The 18,510-nt window shown below is 37.8% G+C and overlaps 1 protein-coding gene and 1 long non-coding RNA gene across 2 annotated transcripts in view; one reads left to right on the forward strand and one right to left on the reverse strand.

The window, feature by feature from the left end:
- Positions 1 to 3,471: 3,471 nt before the first annotated feature.
- The window catches only part of CHN1 (chimerin 1), a 237,869-nt gene continuing 222,830 nt past the window's right edge, over positions 3,472 to 18,510 (reverse strand). The window contains exons 11-12 of the mRNA XM_069068447.1: positions 9,144 to 9,249; positions 3,472 to 4,241 (exon numbers count right to left, since the gene is read on the reverse strand). Of these exons, the coding sequence (XP_068924548.1) occupies positions 4,070 to 4,241; positions 9,144 to 9,249 (278 nt within the window). The 3' untranslated portion in view covers positions 3,472 to 4,069. The remainder of the gene's footprint in view (positions 4,242 to 9,143; positions 9,250 to 18,510) is intronic.
- Positions 11,212 to 14,104, forward strand: LOC138146515 (uncharacterized). Its single transcript, XR_011164506.1, has 3 exons — positions 11,212 to 11,324; positions 13,656 to 13,785; positions 13,970 to 14,104. It is a non-coding gene; the product is annotated as an uncharacterized lncRNA (long non-coding RNA).

Below are 18,510 nucleotides of genomic sequence, written 5' to 3' on the forward strand. Positions count from 1 at the left end.
CTATTCTCAAATTAGAGATTGAGGGAGTAACTAAAACATTCAGTTAAAAATAAGAACTTTCAGGGGCTTATTTCTCTTGACTATGGACTACCATCTGAAACTACATAGCTTTTTACTTGACTTGAGTTTAAAAACATGACTATAAATGGGAGAAGGAATATTTATTCAAGTGTCTGATTATTACTTCCTCTGGCCAGGCTGTTAAACTAGTTCACATTCATAGTAGAGAAACATTGAGAAAAGAGACACTTGATTGCTCATTTAATTTCTTGAAAGCTTTGTTGATATTACTCAGACACTTAGCAGCTGCATGACCTGGGCAAGTCAGTTGCCTTCTCCAAACTGAAATTTACTTATGTAGGTATATATTACCTCAATAATATATAAGTTCCTTGAGGATGACTTTTATTTTTTTTATCTTTATATGCACAGAGACAAAGCACTATGTCTTGCCATAATTAGTGCTTAATAAATATTTGTTGAGTTGGTCTGAAAGTTTTGCTTTCAGAGTAGTAGAATCTAGGGGAGAGCTGAGCTCCTCCCAAAGAGACTATAATTCACCCGATGACTTCTCATTGAGAGTCTACCCCAGTGCTGCCAAACCTGTGGGCTCTCTATGATCATGAGTAGGTTGTTTTAAATTTCTTTTCCCCTGTATGCATGTGTTTTTGTGAATCCCTCAAAAAAATAAGATTACTATGCATTTCAACTCCTTTTATCGCTGCCCACAGTTTTCTAGGCTGTTGCTGATGACAGTGTATGAGCCTGTGGTGCAAAATCTGTAGACAGCAGCATCCTTGGGGCATTGCAAGAAGACCTTGTTCCTAGCAATATTAGCAGAATATGAGCATTTTTAAAGATTACACAGCCTAAGGGCAGGAACCACACAGTTATCTGTTTTAAAAAATTACCAAGTTTATTCCTTTACACAGAAGGGGCTGAACAACAACAACTTTACTCTGAAGAGACCCTAGTTTGTGGAGGTGTTAGTTATACCTAACATCTGCTTTCTGGGCCCAACAAACATGGATAACACATCTTCAGGGGACTTGAGTTTGTGGAAATTCCTTTCCAATATCATGTAAAAATGGTTTTGACACCCTCTATGCTACTACCTTGTGTCCTTGGACAAATGACAATCTCGTGACAAATGACAGTGAAAGACCTTGGGCATGTGAAGCAACATGGTGTTATTGTTCAGTCATTTCAGTTATGTCTGGCTCTTCATGACCCCCTTTTGGGATTTTCTTGGCAGAAATACTGGAGCGGCCTATTTCCTTCTCTGGCTCATTTTTTCATAAGAGGAAACTGAGGCAAACAGGATTTAAGTGACTTGCCCAGGGTCACACAGCTTCTAAGTGTCTGAGGTCAGATTTGAACTAAGGTCTTCCTGACTCCATGACCAGTTAAGAGTGCTGACCTTGCAGTTAAGAAGGCCTGGGTTCAAATGCTACCTTTGATATGTGCAAGCTGTTTGATCCTTAGCATGTCATTTACTTTTCCTAAGCCTTAGTTTCCCTCATCTATTAAAATAAGGCAGTTGAACTGGATGGCCTCTAAGTTTATTTCCAGCTCTAAATCTGTAGCCTTGCAAATTCCTCAGGGTCACAGTTTTCTCATCTTCAAAAAGGGCAGAGGAGTCTATCTTCAAGGTTCCTCCTGAGTCATAACAATAAACAACATTTATATAGTGGCACCTAATTTACAAAGCAATATATATGTGTGTTATATATAATATGTATATGTCTACATGCACGTATGAATAAAATCATTTGTATGCTCACAACAGCCCTGTGAAGTAAGAAATGCAGATATTAGGATCCCAGTCTTAAAGATGAGGAAGATGAGGCAGAATCAGGATTCCAATCTAGACATTCCAACTTCCAGTTCTATGTCCTTTCGACCATGTTTTAGTGGCTTTTCTCTAATAATCTGAGTTTATAAAAAGTAATTCCTTCCTTTTTCAATCTCTAGATCTATTATCAAATGAATAGTATTTTTATTATGAGATTAGGGCTAAGAAGAAGACTGTTAGGACTGAATCACTTCTGAATAATTATCCCAATTCTTCAATGGCTCCATGACCTCACTGAGGTGGACATGCTCTTCAGTGGTGCAGAATGCCACCCATCCATGCCTGATTGCTCTGTGGAACCCTCGTCTATATTCTCCCATAAATTTATCATGAGAAGTCATCTCAACACAACGGGGGCCATTCTACCATTCACTCAATGTTGCAATTGCATGAATATCAATGGACTATACCGGTTGTCCATTGGTGTCCTTTGACTTTACTATGTGACTGGCCCGATTATTCTTCTAGTTGTACACTTCTCAGATGACATCGTTTATACTGTTTCTCCATCAAATTCCTTATTTATACTGTCTTTCCTAAATCAAACATGAAATGAGTACTGGTTCCCCTATTCTGTTAAAATATATATGTATGTATGTACATATGTCATTGATTATGTTCTTGGCACTGTACTAAGCAGTTAAAAAAAACACCAAATATTGTCTCATTTTATCCTTACAATGACTCTGGGAGGTAGGTGCTATTATAAGCCTCATTTTACAGATGAGGGAACTAAGGCAATCAGATGTTAAGTGACTTGCCCAGGGTCATACATCTAATAAGTGTCTAATGCTAGATTTGAACTCAGGTTTTCCTGATTTCTAGGCCCTGAGTTCTATCCACTGTGCTACCTTGAATCTTATTCTGTGTCTTTTGCTGAGGTATTCTTGAAAGTGTTAGAGTATCAATTTAAGTGATATTATAAATGTAAAAAAATGTAATCTACATTATATGTATCAATCTTTTCTACGTTTACTCTAACACTCTCGAAGCCATTTGGTACTTAGTATACCTTTTTATAGTGACGAGTTGGTATAGGGGATAGAACAGGAGTCCATGTGTCAGGAAGATATGCGATTAGTTCTGTCTTAGACAAAACTGGTCACATGAAGTCAGGCAAACCTCTTGGTTCCTCAGTGGCCTCCAAGGTTTTATGTTGTTGAGAAAGTACTGCACTTGTAGAGGGAGTTTTCTCCTTTGGAATTCTCTGTATCAATTATATTGGAGGTCTGGCATAAAAACAAATTCTTGGTAAGGTTTTTAATGATGGCAACTACATGTGTAAATAATAAATTACCAATAAACAGAAAAAAAAATGACTCATTTTTTCTCCTGCCAATTTTCTCCCTAAGAGCTTGGAAAATATTCTGGAATCCACTTTCTTAGGAACCTCTAGAAGAGGTGAGATGAAATATTTTACAATGAGTAAGTAAGTTGAGAAAAAACATTTGTTTTTTATATTCAAATAATGAATGCTTTCATTAATTAAAAAAATAAAGCTATCAATGTTTTTGGATTTCTAAAAGCAAAATTTAATAAATTAATATAAGCATGCCAGATAAAAATACAAAATTACAACAGAAAACCAATAATAATAATAATAGAAAAGAAAATGCTCAGTGTTGTACATTTTATTGGCATGGATAACTGCTTAAAGTAACAATCAGAAAACACATTTGTTTCTACATGATAAAAGAGCTGAGAGAAACCAGAAATAAACCACCCAATAAAAGCTGGCAAATGATAATAGAGAATGGCAATGCATGAGCCCAAGGTACTGTTTCACACACTTTTTTTTTGTAAGTATCAGAAACTAATGACCTAGAACATAAAAGCAAAATCACAACAGGTTTACGCTGAGAAACATGCTGAATTACAACCACAGACTATCCAGGATGAAGAAGCTGCGTTGTTTTGTTGTATCTTTAGTAAAGAGATCTCTAGCCCAAAGGGGAGCCAATCATGCAATAGCTTGAGTTTCCTTTAACATGATAAACACCCAGGATTACTAGTACTGGAGCTTAGGTGTTAATTGTTGGACAAGGACAGCTGAGCGGCACTACACAAACAACAGAAAATTCCTTCATTTTTATCTGGTGCATACCCAAAGCTCTAATCAAGAAATAATTCAGCTAGAAGAGCCAATTAAATTACTATAAAACATTCCTTCATCTGTAGAACATAGCTCTCTTCTCTTAATGCAAAAGGGAAAATTCAAAATAAAATGTCTTCATTTTTGATAAGCATCTCCACCACCAGTCTCTGATACCGTATATCATTCAGGGCCGCCATTGCATCTAGTTCTGGGGATCTCATGAGGGTGGGTCCAAAGACAATTCCAAGATTCTCAGCATTCATGAGGTTCTCCTTTTCATGAAGGGTTACCCTAAAAAAACCACATACACAACAGCAGTTAAAAATCTTTTCATTAATAAGCAAAAATTTGTTTCCTCTGGGTCAGATAGCTAGAGTGGACAAAAATATCCAACTTGAAATGTATTCTTGCTCCCAGTTGAGTATATTAAATGCTCTGCCCTGTGAATTCAATTCAATAAGTATTTATTAAAGAAATCCTGTGTGCCAAACACCGTGCTTGGGACTGGGACTACACATCTCAGCTTACTCATTTCCCTTGAAGTGAATTCATTTAATGACTGACATGAAAATTTAACACAGTTCACTGAGCACTCAGGCCTGAACTAAGGCATTGGACTAAGTAGGCCCATCCTATCTCTATTTTCCCCAAGAAAATTAATAGTAATAACGTCTTATGCAGAATTTGAAGGTTTAAAGAGCCCTTTTGCTATAAGTGCCCTGTGAGGTAGGTGGGGAGATACAATAACCCCACATCTTATAAATGAGGAAACGAGGAGGGCTGAAGAGACTTGTCTATAGTCATGCAACTTTCTTCATTTTCCTATGAGTTAGTGTTAAAGGTACATAAATGATGAAAATGAAGGAAAGAATCCTGTGGACTTCATTCTCAAAGGACATTTTCTTTTTTTTTTCTTTTTGGAGGGCAACTGGGCTTGAGTGACTTGCCCAAGGTCACATGGCTAATAAGTGTTAAGTTTCTGAGGCCGGTTTGAACTCAGGTCCTCCTGACTCCAGGGCTGGGGCTCTATTCACTGCACCACCTAGCTGCCCCATCAAAGGACATTTTCTTTTTCTTTTTTTTTTTTTAAAGCAATTGGGGTTAAGTAACTTGCTCAAGGTTACAGGGCCAGTTATTTCTGGGTGGGTGCTAAGTATCTGAGCCCAGGATTTGATCCCCAGGTCATCCCGACACTGGGGTCAGTGCTCTTACTCACTGTGCTACCTGGCCGCCCCCAAAGGACATTTTCAATATGGCAGATTGCATTGTCTTCAGCTATAAAGCTGAGAGACCCTGGGGACTGAAGCATTTTTGAAGGTGAATTTTGAGAAACAGCCAAAATGAATGAGTAATTTCAGTTCCTCTTGGCATAACATCAGAGATCTAGGGCTGGAAGGGACATTTGGCCCAACCTTCTCATTTTACAGATGACAAATCTGAGACTCAGGGAAATTAAGTGACTTAGCCAAGGTAGTAAGCATCCATTTAAGGAAAGTATTTGAGGTGAGATTTGAACGCAGCTCCTTTGATGTCTGTTAGTGCTTTTTCCACCTTCCACCACCAAAGAAGACAAAATTTACTACTTATACTACAGCTCTTCATCCCAAACAAATCATGGCTAAGAAACACAATGAGGAAGAATAAACATCTTTTTAATTTTTTTTTAATTTTAATTTTATTTGCTTTTTGGAGAGGGGAAGTTAGGGCAATTGGGGTTAAATAACTTGCCCAAGGTTACATGGCTAGTTTTGTGTTAAGTGTCTGAAGCCTGATTTGAACTCAGGTCCTCCTGACTCCAGGATCGGTGCTCTATTCACTGTGCCACCTAGCTGCCCCCTTTTTATATTTTTTTTAAGTGGCAGGGCCACTGGAGTAATATTCAAGCAGGAAGCAAACATTGACTTGTACCTGAGGTTGCACACAGTAAGTAAAGGTTCTCAAATAATATGGAAGAAACATCTGGTCTTCTGTAAAAAATGCCAAGTATTCATTTTTTGGGAAGCCTATAAGTTATGAAAATATTTAACTGTTTTTGCTTCAGGGCCATTTAATCTCTTATTCCTGAAAGATTCCTTTTAAACTTAAAAATGGTCACTACCATCTGTCTGGCACAGTGCTCAGCACCAAGCAGACATTTGTCAAATTTGTTTTTATTATGTATGACTTTGTGGCTGTTCTCATATTTTTATCTTTTTGATTGGCCACATGATTTTTCAAACCACTAGAATTTCATCTTTTTAGCTTTGAGACACATCAGAGTGGCTGAGAAATATACAACATCTGTACCCATTGTTTTAGTATAGGAAACCAGACCTTGAGAAGTAGGAGAAAAAGCATATTATCTTCTCCCTTCTTCTCCTAACCTCCTAACTCTAATCTTCTCACACCAACCCATTTGACTCTAACTAGCACCAGTATCCGCAACACCCATCCAAAACACTGAAAACCTGAGCAGAGATTTTAACATTTAAGCAAGTGGATAAAAAAAGTCAGCCTCTGAAATCTGAAAGGTAAGTTGTTGCTACAAATTTTCCATGCTAGAAACTGTGAAGTTCCATTCTTTGTGCTCTCTGTTGAGAAGACTTTGTGTATTTGGCAGAATGTGAACATTTCTGGCACAGCAACCACAAATAGATACTGCTTTGTCAAACTTGTTTCTGCTCTAATCAAGTCTGCATTCTCTTCGGCTGTACAGAATGCTATGGACGCTCTTTCAGCAATGCCTTTCCAATTCTTGCAGTTTTCATTTCCATATGTCCTATTGTGATTCAGGTCATGGATTTCTCTTTAGGTTGCTGTGTCCAATTCACAATATAAAGGTCAGACAGACTTGTTCTTTAGTTACCTTTTACTTTGATCTGAGGAATAAGTGTCCTAGGACTTAAGTACTTTAATTGCTAGCCTGTTCAGAATAAGGAAGGTTTCCTATATTGACCCTCACAAGTCTCATCTAACAAGCAAGAACTCTGGAGCAGCTAGGAGGTGCTGTGGAAAAAGTAGGGACATGGAGTCAGGATAACCTGAGTTCAAATTTGACCTTAATAGCTGTGTGACCATGGGCAAGTCATTTAACCCCAACTGCCTCATAAAAAACAAAGAAAATCAAGAACTTGACTGTAGGTTAGGATAATTGTTCTTCTTTAACAAAAAAGCATAACAGAGGTGTCTTTGTAAAGTTGTGCATAAGTTAACCTTTTATAAACTGATTCATATTTTAAGGGTGCTAAGGGACCTTGGTGTCTTATGAACACTTCTGTTGACAGGTAGATAATCATTTCTTTTTGACTTTTTTGGAGGGGGGAAGGCAGGGCTCTATTCACTGCGCAACCTAGCTACCCTGATAATAATTTCTTTTTTTTTTAATTTAAAAAAAAATTTTATAAAGCAATTGGGGTTAAGTAACTTGCTCAAGGTTACACGGCCCTTTATTTTGTGTGGATGTTAAGTATCTGAGGCTGGAACCAATCCCAGGTCTCCCGACTCTGGGGCCAGCGCTCTTACTCACTGTGCCACCTGGCCACCCCTTAATCATTTCTTAATATAGGTTTTGTCAATCTGAACTTTTATACATACTATATTTTAAGATAGAAGCTTTGTTTTCCATATAATAAAGACAAATATACATGGGAACTAGGGCCACCCACTCATTTTCCTATGCCAATGAATAAAATAAATCATCACAATTTTCAGGGTTTGCCCCCTAAAATTAGAATGACCAACAGGTATATGTAAAAGGACCCATCACCTATTCCCTCAGCTACCCATCCTATCCAAGGCCACAATTTTAACAATCAACCAATTAAACATTTGTGTGCCCCACTATGCTATGTGATGGTGTAATAGTAATGGAATATAAAGATCCCCCTATATTGGTTTGGTTTTTGGTTTGATTGTGTTAAAACCCAGAGCTTGTTAATCCCACTTGTGGGATGGACTTGTTGATGTGAAAAGAGAGGGCTGAACTTGGAAGGAGCTGGTGACGTAAATTTAGAGAGACACAAGACAAGAGAGAGGCAGAAAAATTTTTTGGAAGCAGCAGCGTGGAGGCAGAGAGAGACTGAGAGGATTGCTGAGGGCTACTTTAAATTGCCCAGGACTTTGAGAGCTGCCACCCAGAGCTGCCAAGGACTGAGGAGACATGGCTGTTATGCTGGTACTTTGTCTATTTTGATGTTGTTTTGCCAGATTTGTCCACTGGTGAAAGATAGTCCTGTTGTTGTAGAATACTTGGAACCTTGCTGTTGGTTCAGAAGCCCTGAAGAAGGATTTTCTTGTTGTATGTTTATAGAAATCCTGGAAGAGGGTTTTGCTAATGTTTTCAGGGGTCCTAGGACTGTTCTGCAGACAGAGAATGAATTAATGAAGAGACTGGCAGTGTATCTTGTGTCCTTGCTAAGCTTTGTCTCCCCAGGAACAAAGATTGCTGAGAACTTGCCTCTTGTTAAGATGAAGAAAAGACCTCCATTTGGGTATTAAGTGCTGTGCTTAAACTTGTTGCAACTCTGGGGTAGATTCAATTGTGATCCAGGGGTGGGGAACTTTTGACCTTTTTTTGTTCTATGATTGAACAAATGAATGTACTTTACTTATGATCAGAAACTAATCTCCATTTGAGAAGAGGGGCTTTGTGATGGACTAAATGAAGGTACAGCCTAGGGGTGGAGTAGTATTTAGAACAAGGACTTTGTAATTGATTAAATGAATATAATGTCCTGGGGTGGGGAAGTACTTGATTAAATCAGGTAGTACTTGGAGATTATTGAATCACACTTAGTAAATGCTGTATTTTGAATGATGTCATATTTTGATCTTCTCTGTTCTTAATTTTTCACTGAATAAAATGGAGAGCACCTATGCTGGTATTTTGAACCTTGGGAAGTTGCCTTTGCTTGGCATTACATTACAGATGGGTCCTGTGCTAGGAACTGGGGGTACAAATGCAAAAGGGAAACATTCCCTTCTTCGAGGAACTGACATTCTACTAGCATCTATTGGGAATCCATTCCCTCATTTCTATGAAGCTTCCATATTTGGACCATTTGGTCTTTTTCAGTAAAGGTCCTATTGATATTTCTATGGCAGATGACGAAACAAACCCCAGAACAGTACCTTGGGAGGTAGGTTGCTATGTTATTTATTTATTTTTATTGTCTGGCTATGAGTCATGCTCAGAATGCAGGATAAATCACTTACCTCTTTAAATGTGCCATGAGATACCGGAGCGTTTCACAGTGTGCAGGCGGCAGTAGTTTCAACGCTTCGTGAAGAGTTTCCAGCTGTTCATCAGGATCCAAAGTCTCTGAAACAGTAAGTGAAATGTTATAGGGAATAATCTTGGTGGATGATTGATGTGGATGGCCAATACAGTCCAACTTTTTTTTTTTTAAAGCAATTGGGGTTAAGTAACTTGCTCAAGGTTACATGGCCAGTTATTTTTTGTGTGGGTGCCAAGTATCTGAGGCCAGAACCGATCCGGGTCTCCCAACACCAGGGCTGATGCTCTTACTCACTGTGCCATCTGGCCACCCCACATACAGTACAACTCTTAACACATAACTTCTACCAATGTTGAACAATCCATGCTTGTGATACTTTCTCCCCAATTTTTAATGTTCAAATTAAAGATTCCCAAGGCAGGAATTGCAACTTGCAAATACTATTTATTTGAATTTTGGGGCTGAATCCAGTTTCCTCAAGTATGTTTTGTTGGAATCTGATACTTCTGCCTCAAATCTCCTGAAGAAAATTGGCCATGACCAGGTAAACAAGAGTGATTATATATATATATATATAGTGTGTGTGTGTGTGTGTGTGACAAGAAGGCAGTGAATGAATTGTTAAAAAACAAACATACGAGAATCTATCCTCAGAAATGAGAGCTGTCCTTCAGAGCAGTCACCTTGGGGGGCATGACATATTCTAACAGGGCTGCTATTGCTCAAAATCCTTTTGGAACTCTGCAGAATTACCTTCAGAGTCAATTTATGAACCACACAAAATGAATTTTCTTATAGCTGCTTTTTGACCAAAAATGGTATTACCCAGCCAGGCCTTCTACAGGAATATAACCTTCAGTCTTGGGTTTAAATGATGTTTGGCTCTTTCCAGAAATGAAATTCAAGTTCAAAAATGGTACCCTGGGGGTGGCTAGGTGGCATAGTAAATAGAGCACCGGCCCTGGAGTCAGGAGGACATGAGTTCAAATCCGGCCTCAGACACTTAACACAAAAACTAGCCATGTGGCATTGGGCAAGTCATTTAACCCCAATTGCCCTCCAAAAAGCAAAAAAAAAAAAAATGGTGCCCTTGAGGAGATTCTGAAGAGCTACAGTTTCTCAAGGCACTTTCAAAAGAGTTCTAAAAATGGTTTTAACATAGTATCATCTTGAAGTAGTTGTATAGCTTCTCAAAGACGCTGTTTTTAAGAAGTAAATACTAATATTTATGTATAAGCTCTGGTATTTAAAAAACTTCACAGTTTATACCTTTTATTTCTAATCATTGATCATTTCTTTCTAATTTCAACTGTTTTAATCTTTTGAATTTTAACTCAGGCATCCAAGGAGAAACATTCTTAATTCTACCCCCAAACCATTCATCCAGCCAATCCCTAATTGGACCAAGGCCACATAAGACTTAAAATCCTGGCTTCTGATTACCAGTTTGAGAGACTCTAATCCACTTCATCCAGTCTCTAAAGAAAATAACCAAATGATAATGAATTTGTCAAGCTAAAAAAGTCCCATCACAAGGTACCACTACACCCAACCAAATGGCTAGATTTCTTGGTTTATAAGTGTCAAAGAAAGGGATAGATTTGAAAGCAGTTTCAGAGTGGGAATAACAAGTGAAGCCTCTTATTCCAACGAACTATGACTCTGTACAATTCTGCCCAAAGCTACACAATCCCCATTTCATGTCCTTGCAATAGAGGATACATTGTTTGACTTTTAAAGGACAATTCCAAGACAACTGTCACCATGAGGTGACAATTTATAGAAAAGGGATGTCATGTCATATCCCAATGGATGAAATTCAGTCATTGGAGGGTTTCAAGATCAACTGCTAGAATTTAAAAAAAAATAAAATCTCATTTGTTATGTACTTTTTTTCCTGCAACAAACTTAATTAGTCTTAAGTGACACTAAATGAAGAATTTCAAAATGAATTAGAGATCTGGAGGAAATGCTAAAACTCTCAAAGTTAACATTATATGAAGAAGCCACCAGATGGTGCTATTTTAAGAGACAGCATTTGAAGATTTTTATCCTTCACATGTGAATGGGAGATCATAGGATGATAGATTTGAATCTGGAAGGGCATTTAGAAGGGCAGCTAAAGGAAACTCCTCATTTTGAAGATGAGGGAAGAAAGGTAAGTGGATTCCCCAAAACCACCTACAAGCAGATCTAGGATTTGCACCAGGAATCCTCTTGTTCCGAATCTAGTGTTCTTTCCATTGTATCATATCATGTTAGTGAACTAGCGTACTGTATCTGATATTGTTTCTATTGGTACTACTCAGGAAAAGCAGTAGAGAACCTCAGTGTCCCTTATTGCTCAGATTTCTTAATAATGAATATTTATCATCATTATTATTATTATTTTGTAGTAGAATAAAGAGGTTGTGAAAACAGGCATGGGTAACTTTGCTCAAATTTCCCAAGAAATCCAAAATATTCCTGAATTTTATTCTGGCAGTTATGTTCACAGGAACACAGAATAGACTACCCCCAAATCAGACATGATTCATTGAATAAGTTGAGAGCAACAGGTCAGAAATATCTCCTTTACCCAAATTAGGTTGCTAGTTACTTGTCAATTGCTAATAGAGGTGAGAACATGGAGTCTCCTTGCCCTCCCATTCACCCCAGTCAGAAGTGTGCTGGAAAATGTTTAGCTACCATGTCTCTGAAAAAAACAAACCTAACCTGTATTATTAACATTTTCTCTACCACTTTCTTAAGTCTAGACAATAAACAAAATAAGAAATCAAGCTCTGATTTGCAGTGTTTACTGATTTCCAAGGTGTAAATGCTCATACTGGAAATAGAGCAAACTCTGGTCTGAATTGGCTTCAGCACATTCCTGGCCCGGAGAATTAATCTATTAACACATTTTAAGAGGGGTGTGACAAAGTAGAGTGAGAATGATTGGTGTGATGTAGAGATCTGGAAATCATCATCTGGGCGGGGGGGAATGGAGATGTTTAAGCAGGAGAAGGGAAGAACACACTTTAAATGATGTCTTCCCATAACTCAAGGACTGTCATCTGGATGAGGGAATGGACTTATTCTGTGTAGCCCCATACATCTAGAATAAGGACCAATTCAATATAATGAATAAGATCTCCATTAGCTTCCCATTGCCTAAAGAAAAGAGTTCAGTTTCCTTAACTTGGCCAAGTCAGGACCTTCCACTCTCTAGGCCCAATTTACCTTTCTACCTTAATCCCACACTACTTTCCTTCACATGCTCTTTGCTCAACCTTTACAGGTCTGTTTGTAATTACCTGAACATATCCCACCCCTCCCTAGATGTAAGCCTTTCTTTATATTGTCTTCTGTGCCTAGAATGTACCCTAATTCCTCCAAATCTTGGCCAACTGAAAATCTATCCTCAAAGTCTAGCTTAGCAACCACTTCCTCCACAAAGTCCTTCCTGATTTCTCTGCTCCCACGTGATATCTTCCTCCTCTGAACTGTTATAACATAATTCGTATCTCAGTTATTTGGGTATAGCTTTTCTCCCACACTAGATTTCAAATCCCAATCTTTCTTATAGCCTTGTAGTGCCTTGCACATAGCAGGGTCTCAATAAAGCTTTTGAATAAACCAAGGCATGGGCTGCCTGGGGAATGAGGAAACATTGGGATGTTTGAATGTAGAAAGAATTTAAGCATCAGGTAATCTAAGGTCCCTCCAACTCTGAAGTTTCCATAATACTCAGTCTAAAATTCCAAAACATATTCTTTAAGTAAAGGTCCTGTGGCGTAGTGTAAGGGACACTCACTTGGCATTCTGAAAACAGCCTGAAGTCTTTGCTCTGACACTATCTGGTTAATCATCGGCAAGTCACTTAACTTTCATGAGGCTCAGACTTCTCATCTGTAAAGCAGATGACAATACTCCCTACCTTAGAGGTTTATTGTGAGTAAAAACTTTCTGCAAGTCTCTAAATGATATATCAATATAAGCTAGTAATAGAAATAATAGCAAACTCTAGATTCATGGAGAGGGCTTAATATAAGGATCTATAATTATAAGTTCTTAAATATTCATGATCAATTTCCTATAAGGGAATAAGAATATTTGAAGATCTAGATACAGATTTCTAATCAAAGAATAAGTCATTAAAGTTAAGAGGAAAAAATAGAGATGCTCTAATTTCCAGACTTTTGTTCTACTTGGGAAAGTGTGGATTGAATGGGACAGAGAATACTGAGTTCTATTTCTAGAGATTCTCTCATTTATTCTTTCATTGGATGATAATTCTTTTGAAAAAAGGGCTCCCAGATTCTCAGGGGAAAATTAGTAAGGTCATTAGTATTTTTCACATTAGCAGCATTACCCTTAAATTTTAGAGTACTTTTTACAGTACATACTGACTGAAAAACATCCATGCATAGCCATGTACAGTGAAACAAGAGAGAGAAACTTTTCTTGATCCCTTCAGATGACTGGTTGCTCTCTCTCCATTTTCCAGGAGCTGTTGGTCCTATCTTCCTATGGGATCAACTGACTTCCTGCACCCATCCTCCCATATATTAGAAGACCAGATGTGGAGTCAGGAAGACCTGAGTTTGAATGTTGACTCCCTAGCTGAATGACTCTAGGTAAGTCACTTAAACTCTGTTAGCCTCAATTTCCTCATTTGTAAAGTGGGCATAAGACTAGCACCTACCTCACAGGGTTTTTATGAAGATCAAATGAGATAATCTATGATTATCTTCTTTATAAACCTTAAAGTGATCTATAAATTTGAGCTGTTTATTATCTTCTATAACAAATCTCTTTCAGACCTTAAAGCCTGCTCAGACCCATGGAAAGACAGGTCCAACAGAAACTAGAACAGCTCCTTGAAAAGAAATCTTCAAGTTGAATGAACAATCTAATCTACTTCAGGGAGGGTTGGCGTGATGGTGATGACAATAGATGGAAAAGAAATTGTGGACTATAAATCTCTTTGTGCCAAGAGGGATGAAAACATTTGAAAGCTTTATTAAATTTAAAGTTTATTGAAAACTGATAAGAACTTAAGAAAGACTTGTTCCCTCTCACCCCAACCTTTTCTTTATTTTCTCTCCCCACCCCCACCTCTTGGTATTCAATTCCTTTAAGAAATACCACGTGTTAGCAGGTGGTGTCTCATCTGAGATTTTAGAAGGAAAGATTCTACATAAATCTATAAAAAAACAAAACCTGCACTTGAAATAAGAGAACTCCATAAATGATAGCACCAACATCAGACATATAAATTAAATGCTTACACTATGTTCAGGCATTTGTGCTCAGCAGACCCGGACTAACACATGATGAGTTCCTAAAATCGTATCATATGCCATAGCACTGCTCCCCACCCCCAAAATATGATATGAAAGGGAAGTGAAAATAGAAATCTAATTTTGTACTTTCATATACATCTATATACCTAAGTGTGTGTGTATGTGTGTGGGTGTATGTGTGTGTGTGTGTGTGTGTGTGTGTGTGTGTAAAGGGGGGGCAAAGAAGTTCAACTACAATGCCTCACTGTTACATGGAGGTGAGTGACTCTGAATAGTCAAAGGCTATGGCAGTAGAACTCAATCACTGACAAAGTCCTCAAAAACACTAGAAACTAGACTCTAAAAATGGGCTCAGAACAGAATGTATTTCTGCTGTCTGAAGACCAGCCTTGCTAATTTAAAAAAAAAAAACTTATCCATCAGAGAATTGGAGATGAAGGTAATATTTTTTGGGGAAGGGGGTAGCAACTCCTTATAGGGTCTCCCTTAGTAAAAATGTATATCCATGGGGATGGAATAATCTTTTCAAATTGCTCTCCATAGTTCATTCCTGTTCTTTTTTTTAGCCACTACAAGGAGCATAATGTTTGAATTTCCAAAGAACTGGGTAACCTTGGAAATTCCCAGGGAGAAGAAACCAATAAACACAAAACAAGAAAACGGCATAGCACATTACAAATGCTTTTTCATTCAACTGTCATCAATACTTGGGCAAGGATGCAATTAAAAATTAATATTCCAACTTAAGCCTATAATTTTCAGTTGTCCTATATATACAAAATAGCTTTAGGTGAAGGTATCTTAATGATTCTTCACTCAATACACACAGAAACAAATTACATACAGTAAAAGATAGTTACAGGTTTAGCCCTCACCAGGTAGAAAGCCCCACCCCATGCACTGTATGTTCTATACACAGTAACATCTGAAACATTCTTCTAGGTCTTTTTGAGAACAATGTTACTAATGATGTTGTCAAATGAGACATAAAGGTTAACGTTTTCAACATCTTGACCACAACCCCTTCATACCCATCCATGTTAGCCCCATCCCTCTGGTGTCCTGATCCTACATCAATGTTGTCCCACTTCCCTAAAATTTCTTTGTATTCTTTGTGTTTATCTATATGCCCTGCCCCCTCCCCCCAGAACATAAACTCCTTGAGGGCAGATGCCATTTCATTTTTTTTTATCCTTTGTGTCCCTAGAACCCAGCATTTTTATGGAATCGGAGGTGCTTAATAAATGTCTGTTGAAGTATATCAACTTGAATTAAAAATCTTTTTAAAAAATCAAATTTATCCAATAAGGGTTTGGTATCCAAGATACATAGATAACATAACAATATACATGTATGATAATATGTTATGTATGTGCATATATACATATATGAGGGAGGGAGGGGCAGGAGAGACAGTTTCAGAGAGAGAGAGAGAGAGAGATTGATTTTTCTTTTAGCATTGCTGCCTATATCCCATCCCTAGTATTTTTAAGCTACAAAAAAAAGACTTCTCTTGTGAGCAGTTTGTTATCATTAATCTAAAAAGGAGCTGCAATATTACCTCTAAATTAGGAAAAAGCAACTGAATCTTATCTTAGATAATGCTATGATTTAGTCCCTGGAGTCATCATTCCCTCCACCCCCGAGTAATTTAGTAATTTTTTTTTGTATTTAGAGGCCACAAAACATAAGCTTAGAGTGAACATAAATGCAACCCTGTTGCCTAGGTTCTTAGTGTCATGAAAATTGCCCATCAGAAGAGAAGATAGTTCAAGGGTGAATCTCTCACAGATCAATTCATCTGGGAGGGCTTCACTAAGAGAGAAGTATCCTGAGTTTGGGGAGCAAGAAGGGAAGGGAGGGAGCTTGGTGATCTAAGTTTGGGAAGACATTCTTACAGAGTATCTCGCATGAGCAAAGGTTCATTGCAGAAGGGGACCAATTCAATTCTTTAAGGAGGAGATTAATTCAACATCATTCATTAAGTACTAGTGATCACAGCTTGGGCTGTGATAGACTCTGGGTTTACAAAAAACAAAAACTTCCTGCTCTTGAAGAGCTTACATTCCCCAAGAGTGAAACAATATGTACAGAGATAAGTAAATACAAACTAAATATGAATAAATGTTTAAAGTAATAGGTTCCCTTCTGCTCCTGGGTTTAATTGTCATCTTTATGTATACAGCTCCCCCCCACACACATATATGTATGTCTATATACAAAACACATACATATGCTTATTCATATATATGTGCTAAAAAGTCAAGTCAACAAACATTTATTAAGGGCTTACTATGTGCCAGACTCTGTACAAAGCACCAGGAATACAAATTCAAGCAGGAAGATATGTGATCCCTGTTCTTAAGGAGTTTACATTCTAACAGAGGAAGACAAATAAAAGAGCTAGAAAAGGGAGGGTAGAGGTGAAAGGACACAGCAGCACAAGGGCTCTGTAGAAAAGTCTAAGAGAATGGTGGGGAGCGTAGCCTAGAGACGAAGGAAGATGTGGGTGGCCTGGGCATCCTTCTGAAAATGGGAGTTCCAGGAAGAACCAGCCAATCAAAGAGAGGGCCTACAGGAACATAAAGCACTTCTGTGCTATGTGTGAAGTTGAGAGCTGAAGTGAGCTTCTGAGATGAAGAAGTTTCTAGGGCATTACAGAGAAAGTATAGGAGGAGAGTCAGGAGTATAACCTGCATATACACACATAGGTATACACACATATACATATATAAGTATGTATTTATGTATAAGAACACATGCATATTATACTTATACAAGAACATTATATTTATGTATATTATATGCGTATGTTTACATTTATGTATAAGAATATGTATGAATATCTTTATATCTACATATATCCAACCAAAGTCTCTCTCCTGAGCTTCAGTTCTGAATCACCAATTACCTATTAGATATTTCAAATTAGATATGCCAGAGACTTCTCAAATTCAGTATGTCCAAAACTGAACTCATTTCCCCTAAATCTTCTCCTCTTCCAAATGTCCCTATTTCTGTCAAAGGAATTATCATCTCCGGGTTTGTAACCTTGGTATTATCCTGCATGCCTTACTCTCCTTCACTTTATATTTTAATCAGTTGCCAGATCTTGCAATTTCTGCCTCCACAACCTCACTCAAATCTACCCACCTCCCTCAGGCTGTGCCCCTTTCATCATTAAAGTAAATATTATGGCAACCTTCTAATTGGTGTCCCCACCTCAAGTATCTCTCCATTCTAGTCCATCCTACACACTGCTACTAAAGCTATTTTCCTTATGTTCAGATTTGACCATATGACCGCCTCCCCCCCCCCCATTCAATCAGCTCTAGCAATTTTCTATTGACTTTAGGATAAAGTATAAAATCCTCTCTTTAGCTTGGCCTCAACCTATATTACAAGTTTCATTGTACATTATATGCTCTCCTCTTATATTCCATGATGCAGACAAATTGACCTTCTCTCTCTTCCTCAAATACAACACTTCATTTTTCATCCCTATTACTTTGTACTGGCCATCCTACATCTGGAATGTACTCTGTTAGTTATGTCCCTCCTCCCCCTTCCTATAAGATCCAGCTCAGGGGAGGGTAGAGGTCTTCTATATGAATAAGGTCTTCTATATTCATCTTCTATATGAAACTTTTCCTTGTCCCATATCTATATATGTATATACATGTACACTTGTATATATGTATGTGTATATATAATTTATTGTCTGTTATATATGTATATAGTTATATAAATATACATACATACATACATATATATATATACTTACTGTCTCACCTCTCTTACAGTTTCTTAGAATGTAAGCTCTTTGCCATCAGTGACTATTTCATTCTTTGTACTTTAATACCTGGAGCCTCACACAGTGCCTGGCACATAGTAGGTAATTAATAAATGTTTGCTGATTGCTGATTGGTGGGCAGATCTTGGATGGATTTTGTCTCAGAGGCAGCACTTGAATTGAAGGGTCAAGGAAACTAGAGGTTCCAAGAAGGGGAGATAGGGGGAAAAGAACATTTGGGGTGGTGACAGCCTGTGCAAAGG

Source organism: Petaurus breviceps, unplaced genomic scaffold (genome assembly GCF_028583685.1).
Source record: "Petaurus breviceps papuanus isolate PSGF00001 unplaced genomic scaffold, PetGlider_PUasm1.0 90763, whole genome shotgun sequence".
Taxonomy (NCBI): domain Eukaryota; kingdom Metazoa; phylum Chordata; class Mammalia; order Diprotodontia; family Petauridae; genus Petaurus; species Petaurus breviceps.